Source organism: Gavialis gangeticus, unplaced genomic scaffold (genome assembly GCF_001723915.1).
Source record: "Gavialis gangeticus isolate Ggan-Ray unplaced genomic scaffold, GavGan_comp1, whole genome shotgun sequence".
NCBI lineage: Eukaryota > Metazoa > Chordata > Crocodylia > Gavialidae > Gavialis > Gavialis gangeticus.
The window spans coordinates 17,376,626-17,386,637 of record NW_017729004.1 but is presented as its reverse complement, the minus strand read 5'-3'; the positions used below and the strand labels follow the sequence as shown (position 1 = coordinate 17,386,637).

At 42.5% G+C, this 10,012-nt stretch overlaps 1 protein-coding gene across 1 annotated transcript in view; it reads right to left on the bottom strand.

Moving 5' to 3' along the window:
* DPP6 (dipeptidyl peptidase like 6) overlaps positions 1 to 10,012 on the bottom strand; it is a 982,502-nt gene that overhangs the window by 322,231 nt on the left and 650,259 nt on the right. The window contains exon 4 of the mRNA XM_019508144.1: positions 3,105 to 3,199. Coding sequence (XP_019363689.1) covers positions 3,105 to 3,199 — 95 coding nt within the window. The remainder of the gene's footprint in view (positions 1 to 3,104; positions 3,200 to 10,012) is intronic.

Below are 10,012 nucleotides of genomic sequence, written 5' to 3'. Positions count from 1 at the left end.
GAAAGGGATCTTGGAGTCATTACTGACTCCAAGATGAACATGAGCTGCCAATGCCAGACCGCAACCAGCAAGGCCAGCCATACCTTGTCATGCATCCACAGATGCATCTCAAGCTGGTCCAGAGAGGTGATACTCCCCCTCTGTGCGACACTGGTCAGGCCGCAGTTGGAGTACTGCGCCCAGTTCTGGGCACCGCACTTTAAAAGGGATGTGGCCAGCCTGGAGAGAGTTCAAAGGAGGGCCACCCGCTTGGTGAGAGGACAGCAGGACAGGCCCTACGAGGGGACAGAGGGACCTGAACCTATTCAGCCTCGGCAAGGAGGCTGAGGGGGGACCTGGTGGCTGCTACAAACTTATCAGGGGAGATCATCAGCAAATAGGAAGATCCCTATTTTCTCCAGCACCACCTGGGGTGATGAGGAACAATGGTAATAAGCTGATGAAGAATAGGTTTAGGTTAGAGATCAGGAGGCAATATTTTACAGTTAGGGTGGCCAGAATCTGGAACCAACTCCCTAGAGAACTGGTCCTTGCCCCTGCCTCAGGTAAGTTCAAAAAGAGATTAGATGATCACCTGTCTGGGGTCTTGTGAACCCAGCATTCATTCCTGCCTGTGGCAGGGGGTCAAGCTAGATGATCTGTTCAGGTCCCTCCTGACCCTAGCTACTATGAAGCTACTATGAAACTATGAGAACACAGGGGACTTGTGATTTTTTTCTAGGGTAAAAACATGACACCTGATCTATGATACAGTTCCTCTTTAAAAAAAACCCCAAAAGACATGGATGGCAATGGCCTTTTTTCACAAGCAGAAAAATGCAAACCTGGACTAGACTCCACTTCCAAATGCTCAAGACATACATCAAGGTACTAGCAGCATGTGCTTAAAAACATATGCTGTTGATTTATCATCCCCCTTCTTTAGCTCTGGGCCAGGACTTTCTGTGGTTCAACTGAATTGGTGGATCTTCCTCTGTAAAATTGCCAGTGAATAAGTGACTGATGTAATTAGATGTGCAGCACCTGTCTGTGGACAAAGTACTTATAAGAAGGGCCTTACCATGATGGTAAAACAGTAGTTTTGGAGATATGGCAAGGTGTGAAGTTTAAATTAAAACATGTGGCCTTTCAGGCTGGATCCAGTACAATGATAAAATGCTCAGGTATCAGCCCCTCAGCAGTGGATTCTTAGCATTTTTTCAAACATCCGTATCATGTGAGCGCTTTGTATGAACAATATGAGATTGCTGTAGAGCAAAGGCAATTTGGAATGCATTCTTATTGTGTTCTTGAAGCAAAGATGTGTTTCTATTCCCTTTCCCCCCCGAAGACTGAGTTAATGCTGTAATTTCCAGACCTGTTTGCTACACCTTTTCTGTAATTGTGCTGAGCATGCTTTGGCTTTGCACTGTATTTGCAAACAGATGTACTGCCTAGATTTTGGAAAGGGAACCATTTTTGATTTAGCCAAAACCTGGAGGAAGAGAAATGCAATGTTACCCTGCACTGTTCCACTAGGTCAAGACTGGCAGAAAGGCAGCTTAATTGCCTGTGAGGGATTCCCCAGCGAAAGAGGTTGGCTAAATGACTTCCATAAAGGCTGCTTCCAGTAAGTGGAACAAAGCAAAATGGGATGATATTAGCTGGGGTGGCTAGGAGGGAAGGTTGGAAGAGATTCATATGGCAAGAAAAAAAATCAAACCCTCCTATATCAGAGCACCAATATTAAATAATGAACATGGTACCATTGAGGCTGTAGATCTTCTCCTCTGACTGAGCAGAATGGGGTACAACAGAAATGGGAAATCCTAGAAGTATGAAGACATTCATAGAGGGATAGAAAACAGCTTTAAGAATAGCCCTGCTGCTCCATCCCTACCTGCCCTCAAAATCTCTGCTAAAGGGGCTAAGTGGTACAGGAACCTGTAGGAATCAGCTCTAATAGGCTTAATTGTTCAGTCCCACAGACATATCTTGAAGTTTGCTGAAGCATCAGTGGCGGGGACACATTGCAATTGGCAGACAAGTTTCCTTGGGTGAATTTAAGTTGGTCTAATCAAAGATATCAATCTTTTATTAAACCAACTTAAATAGTTGGAAAACAGTTTTAGCAAGCTTTTGGGCTTAAAAACCCTTTGTCAGGCTGAGGAATGTCATTAACATTCAACCCTGCTCCCTCCAGCTTTTGGGGGCTGATGCACATTTTCTGTTCCCTAAACTCCAATTTATTGCAATATTTATCTTTGCTTCTACTTTGTCCCCTCCACAGAAAAAAAAATAAGGTTTAGTTGATAAAATAAATAAAATGTTTAGTTCAAATGCATGACCAATGATCTTAGAAAAGCAACAGGGTTCATAATTCATTGCCCCTGCAAATGCAAAACTACACTTTATCAGGCAACTGGCATTTACTAACTTACCTATTCTTTTTCCTGGGAAATGTTGATAACCTCTTAGTATTTAAAGTAGTAACCTCTGACTTCCTTTGGGGTTCATTTGGTACATGAATTAACATTACAAAACATCTGCATTATCTTCTACATAGACACTATTCTGCCTTAAACGCAAAGAGATTCCTCAGTTTACGTCAATAACTGTTTTTAGTGCCTTATTCCAATAATGCTTTTTTTCGGTAACCCCATATAACATGATGCCCCGCCATTCAGAAACTTTCCTGTTAAACAACATTTACTTTCATCATCTGAATACAGCATTTCTCAAAGCGTTGGAAAAAACAGTTGTTTGAGAGGAGGAGAGTAGAGAAAAATCCCGGCAATCTGTGGCAAATTATAAACACATTGTTGTGATGTTCTGAAAAGTAAATGTGTAAAATTGCTCTTTATCTTTCAATTATATATTATATGCAAGACTTGCTTCAAATACTTGTAGAGTGTTTTTAGTACAATGAAGGAAACTGAGCTCCCACCTTAATAGAGAAAGCATGGTTTCAGTTTCACATTATCCTTGCTTAGCCCACGGTATTACAAGTTTATTGCTTCTGCTTGACAGTACAAGAAGTTGAAAGCTAAAAGTCATTTTCTGCTTTATTGACCCAAAGGCACAAAAATGCTGAAATTATCTTGTTCATTAAAGAAAATACTTACAATTTTTTTGTTTTCTATTAATACCGTTGAATTGTTTGTTTCAACATTCCGCAGAATTACGGTGCCGTTCCGATTTCTATAAATGAATTCTTTATCTGAAGGGAAAAAAGAGAAGAAGTCAGCCAGATTTTCACCAACGGAGTTATGCAGACTTAACTACAGATTTGTGCCAAACAGAGCTGATGAGAAATGTCCTGCTGTTATGACACCTCAGTTCTGATCTCCTCCGCTCTGTTCTGTCCATTGCCAAAGTATCTGTGCACCTTCTGCTAGTGTTTTAAGTAACATGAATAACATCTGTAACAGGTTTCTTCTCCCACCCCATCCTCTCCCCATGGAAACTGTTTTTAAAGGACTGTTTATTTTAGCACACGTGTGTACACACACTGGCCACTGCTCTCCCATATTTTCATTGTAGAGGGGGCACAGGCAAAGAAATGCCTTAAAGCAGAAAACAGCGAGGTTTGAGATGTTTAGTTCTCTGTGGGAACTTGCTCCATGGTGGGTTTGGTTCCCAAGTCAGTTAGTATCCATAGTTTCATAGTTTCATAGTTTCTAGGGTTGGAAGGGACCTGAGAAGATCATCTAGTCCGACCCCCTGCCATGGCAGGAAAGAGTACTGGGGTCAAACGACCCCAGCAAGGTGTTCATCTAACCTCCTCTTAAACACCCCCAGGGTAGGAGCCAGCACCACTTCTCTTGGAAGTTGGTTCCAGACCCTAGCCGCCCTGACCGTGAAGTAGCACCTCCTGATGTCCAACTTAAACCTTCCCTCCGCCAGCTTGTGACCATTGTTCCTGGTCACTCCTTGCGGCGCTCGGGGGAACAGGGACTCCCCCAGCGCCTGCTGATCCCCCCTAACCAGTTTATAACAGGCCACAAGATCCCCCCTCAGCCTTCTCTTTTGGAGGCTGAACAGGTTCAGGTCCCGTAGCCTCTCCTCATAGGGCCTGCCCTGCTGTCCCCTGATCATGCGAGTGGCCCTCCTCTGGACCCTCTCCATGCTGTCCACATCCCTCTTGAAGTGCGGCGCCCAGAACTGGATGCAGTACTCCAGCTGCGGCCTGACCAGTGCCGCATAGAGGGGGAGGATCACCTCCTTGGACCTGCTCGAGATGCATCTGTGGATGCATGACAGTACAGTTGGCCTACCTGACTGCCTCCCCACACTGCCGGCCCATGTTCATCTTGGAGTCAATGATGACTCCAAGATCCTTTTCTGCCTCCGTGCTGACAAGAGGGGAGTTCCCCAACCTGTAGCTATGGTGCCTGTTGTTCCTCCCCAGGTGCATCACCTTGCACTTGTCTGTGTTGAAACCCATCCTATTCTCATCCGCCCACCCTTGTAACCTGTCTAGGTCTGATTGTAGCCTGCTTCCACCCACAAATGATCATTTGTTACCACAATAGAGTGTCGAGGCAATTATTACTGACTCTGACCTTCTTCCTTCCTGCGTACTAGTATCTGAAGCAGAAATATGGTAGGAATTGACTATTGCTTCATGGCACCACACACCTAATTTATAGCTATGTCGTCTACTTGTATTAATCATGTTAACAGTGGCACTTTCTGGGAATCCCAGTCAAGGAACAGGGTCCATTGTGGTGTGGTTGTTGCTGTGACAAAGTCGTCATTTCTGGGTGTGGGGACTCTCAAGTTTAACTTGGCAAAAAGAATACAGCAAGTGGATGCAATACAAACTGAATGAGGATGGACCAGGTAGAGTTATTAGAATAATATAACAACACTGAAACAATAAAATGAACTGTTCTTCTCAGATCTGGCTAATGGAGGGTCAGGTGCACAGTCCTCAGCTGCTAAACCAGCAGGAAAAAAAACCAAGCTACAGCACAAAAGGCTGTCTGAAGGTTGCTTTTATCTCTCTGAGTCAGGAACAAACTTATGTCCCAGTACAGCACACTGCAGCAGGGGTGGCTGCCTCTCAAGTAAATTGAAGTCCTGATCGCTTTGTTATCAACAGATCCCATGGAAGTTTTCACACAAGAGAAGCACTGCTGCTCTCTGTGATCTGGCTGAATTAATAACTTGGGTTATTAACTTCAGTAAACCTAAATTTCCCCTCCAGGTTCAGTTAGGGAAGCAGGCCTTCATTTCCTCTCTCAAACTGCTGCCTTATTTAGTTACTACAGCCATAACCCACAGCAACTATGTTAAAGATGAGAGAATTCTTCAATTGCCTAGAAATTATTTGAGGATGACAAGATTGAAAGATGGGATAAAATCAAATGTAAATCCCTTGGGACTTTGTGACTGCTCATACCCTGACCTATGTTTAAGCTGGTCTCAAACCAAACAGGGCCTGTCACCGGTCCTGGTTTGGATGCAGTGGTATTTAAGACATTTCAGCCCAACATCAGCAGGCAAAATCCCCCGTCCCCCAAGGTTTCACAGATAGGGATCACCAGACTTCAAAACTGCCAAATCCAAACCTGAATTTTAGTCTTATTCATGCCTCAAATCCCAGTCTCAACCTAATGTACATCCCAAACCACCTCTAATATAGGTCTCTTTCAGGCACATATTGCACATGTCCAGTAGCATGTCTAAGGCAGAGTGACGGAGGTAGCAGCTCTAGGCACTGATTTAGGGAAAAGCAGCAGAGGAAGAAGGGGGTTGGAAAAATATCAGCTGCTGCCACTGCCATCTGCCAGCACCATTGATACAAGCAACCAGGACATACATGGGGCATGTATGGAGCTATCCTCTTGTGCCTCTGCTTAAATCTATGGCATAATTAACTAAAGAATTAAAAAGTACATGCAGAGGAAAGGGGTAGCATCAATGTACTCTGGAGGGACTGCTCAAGACCTCCAGGGTTACCTATATAAGTCAGAGTTGTAGCAGCTTCAAGTCTCCAAAATACTTTTACTTTGAGGACATCCTCCCTATTAACATCTTGAACTCTAAGGACCTAGCTCAACCTCAGCTCAAGACAAAATATTCCAGACTCATGATCAGCAAAACCAGTCTATGAAACTACAATATAAATGTATAAACCTAATTCTTCTCATTAGATTTTAGATCCATAGATCTAAAAGCACTTTACAAATGAGACAGGTGTTATAATCCCCACTTTCACAAATAAAAGCATTGAGGCATAAGACGGGAAATGATTAACTCAATATTACCCACCAAAGCAATGGCAGAGATAGGAACTGAACCAAGGTGTTCCAAGTCCAAGTCTGGCACTCCTTCCACAAGACAATACTACCATGTTACATCAAGGATACATGGTACTTTACCTGAGCACAAGCAAAACTGTTGAGCATCTTTATATATCTGCGTGCAACATATCCCCACTGCTGATGCGCAATCAATAAAACACAATGAAATTCATTTGCTGTAATTTAAGAAAAGTGACTTGTTCCTTATTTGCAGGAAATAAAGAAGGAAAGTTTCTTCATTAGGTGCCTGCAGAACAAACACACTCTTTCCATGTTCACCCCCAACACCAGAAGACAAATAAAGTAAGGATGAGACATCTGCCCTATAAAGTGGCATGCTTTGCTTTATACTGGTTTATATACTAAGCTTGGTTCTCCTACTTGCATAAACCTCCCCAGCATGGCTTTGAAGTGCAATTTTCTTCTGGGGAAAAAATTATACAAACTTTCTGCTCCTGATAGACATGACCCACTATGGAAAAGCTAAGTAATGGGCACTTGCCGCTCTGTGGTTCTACCTCAATCAGTAAAATCCTTTCCATTGATTTCATTGAAAACTGAGTCTACCCCATAGATACCACATTATCACAAAAAAAGATGTGCAAAGATCTGCTTTTTACGAAAACAGCAGATATAACTGGTAATAAATGACAAATTAACTGTAAGACCCTTCTCAAATTTCTACTAATTAAGTATTTATTAACAATCAATCGTTCATAAATGCTAGTGCATTAAACAGAGTGCTATGTAAGCAGCTTGGAAGACATTTGAATTATATATTGAATTCAGTAGAAAAGCCTTGCTTGAAATATGGTTGGCTATAACACTCAAAAATATGTGCGTGTATAGATCAAGACATTTTCTAATTACAGTAATCTGCATATAAAGCTTGATGTCAAATGGAAACTCAGGTCTGTAGGTCTATTAATAATTAGAACGTGGGCTGATTAAATTTCTATTGCTGCCCTTAACCATGTTCCTGCTAAAGTCTTACTATTCCCTGTTCTTCTAGTTGTCCTTCCCCTAAAAAGACTAACCATTTTAGAAAAGTGTTTTCTTCAAGGTGACCAAAATTATGGCTGAAAGTTGGTGATGAAAGACGTTTTTCCTTACAGAAATTGTATAGAATTGTAGGGTGGGAAAGGACCATAAGAGTCATCTGATCCAACCCCTACTGTGTTTGCATGAATTTCTGGAACTAATACAACACATTTTTTATTTTAAAAAAGAAAAGAAAACCAGCATTGATTTGTGAGGACTGTGCATCTTGCTATTATATTCAATATATGTCATCAATACAGAGTCTGGATTAATGAACAGAAAATTGGTCTGCTTAGAAAAAAAAGAACAAATTGATCTGCATTGTATTCCAAGCAAAACAGAGCAAGGTTTAGCTAGTCTTCAAGACGTATTATCGTAGTCATCAAAAGAATCAATGAATAATATTCCTGGGCTTCTGTTTTGAAATGTGTGATTTGTTCCGGTGAAGGAGCATTCACTTAAATGGGACGTACCTCAATCAAAGACAAAAGCAAGGCAGCAATCTTTGTCTGTAATGAATTCTGTCCAGTGAGCTGATGAGAGTTTGCAGGCTGATTTATAGCTGTCACCACAGCTGATAAAGGTCATCGCTGAATCTCATTTTTTATACCTGCCTTTCGGTGGGGCTGGTGTGCAGTGTAAATGATGCTGAAAATTGTAACTTTCAGGCATAAAGCCATTTATTCCATTATATGATCGTTTTCTTGAACAGCTGAATTCACCTAGGTTATTCCTCCCCCATTTTCAACTTCCAGGAAATTAACTGATTTGCAAATAATTTTAAAAAAATCATTTTTCTCTTATTAATGATTATGAAAACACTAATCTACAGAAACAACCTTCCAGGTGTGATCGTTCACAGTTCAAGAGTGGAGTGCCGAGAACATGGGCCCGGGCTGAAAATCACAAGCAGAAGAGGCAATGGTAGGGAACCTGAATCTGTACCAATGGATGTGTGAAGGAATGGGATTTAGGTTGCAAAGTAAGGGGTCTTTTCACATTATGATGAACACCCTGGTTAAAACCCCATCTCCTCACATAAAGCTATCCCCTTCCAATGCCCTTCCACTTTTTCTCCACACTTGTTGAGAATAATGGAAAGGCTTTAAGATCCTCTAATATTTGATAAGGAAGAACTACACATAGTACTTACCATTAGCTGAATACTCTCTTTGTTGGACACAACCATCTGCTGGACCTTAGCGGCCAGATCCTGTTCTACTGAAATCAGTAGCCAAACCCCTATTGACTCTAATGGAACAAGACTGGATCACAGGCAAGGGCTTGTGGTATATTTTCAAACTGGCCTATCGCCCAGGTTTTTTGTGGCATTTAGACACTTTAAAGAAGCATTTAGTGTGATTTTCAAGAGGAAGTATCCTGCTAAACTGTTTTCAGTGACATCTAACCTGCTTAGTTAGCAAAATCCTACTGAAACCTCAAAGGGATTTCACTCAAATGAACTGATTTTAATCCTGTTTCAAGTCAACTGGACTTCGGCACTGATGTTCTAAAGTTTCTTTTGAAAAAAATCCCTCGTATCTTTCAAAAGGGAGATCTTCACTTTACTGAAATATAGGAGATCACGATTAACTTGGCTGCACTCCTTCAGAGCACGACCTCCCTCTATACAACCTCTTCTTCTAAAGAACCCCGACAAATACTAAACGTACCAGAAGATACAGTTCTACTAACAAAAATGACCCCTTCCCAGTACGGCAAACTCCTTCTGAAGAACTAATTTAAATCAAAGGTGCTCAACCTTCTGGCCTAATGGCCATGCCACCCAGTCCCAACATCTCCTTAGAGATCCAGAAGTTTTGGCAGCAGGGTCATTAACATGGCCATCATTTCCCCACCACAACATTTTCAGATACACGGCTGTTTGACGCAACTCTGTAGGACAGATCTGGCCCGTGGGCCAGAGGTTGAGTACTACTGGCTTAAACTATACTAAAAGGACCGTTTGTCTGGTAAAAGCTGTATCTCCATTTGGGAAATGCTGATATAACTCTCCTGGCAGACTTTCTATAGGGTAGACAAGACCTAAAAAAGAAAATCGCACCTCTTAACTCTTCAGACAATGTTACATCCTTCTTTCAGCTGTCACGCACCACTATTTTCTGTCTTTTTTGCTACTGGAAGAAACAGTTCTATCAAAGAACACAATGAAAGATACAGAGTAGTTAATAAAGGAAATCATTGCACCAGCACAATTTAATGTAAATTTTACAAGGTAATAGTTTCATAGTTTCTAGGGTCGAAAGGGACCTGAGCAGATCATCGAGTCCGACCCCCTGCCATGGCAGGAAAGAGTACTGGGATCAAACGACCCCAGCAAGGTGATTGTCTAGCCTCCTCTTAAAGACCCCCAGGGTAGGAGCCAGCTCAACTTCTCTTGGAAGTTGGTTCCAGATCCTAGCCGCCCTGACCGTGAAGTAGCGCCTCCTGATATCTAGCCTAAATCTACCCTCTGCCAGCTTGCGACCGTTATTCCTGGTCGCTCCTGGCGGTGCTCGGGGGAACAGCGACTCCCCCAGTGCCTGCTGGTCCCCTCTGACTAGTTTGTAACAGGCCACTAGATCCCCCCTCAGCCTTCTCTTGTGGAGGCTGAACAGATTCAGGTCTCTTAGCCTCTCCTCGTAGGGCCTGCCCTGCTGCCCCCTGATCATGCGAGTGCC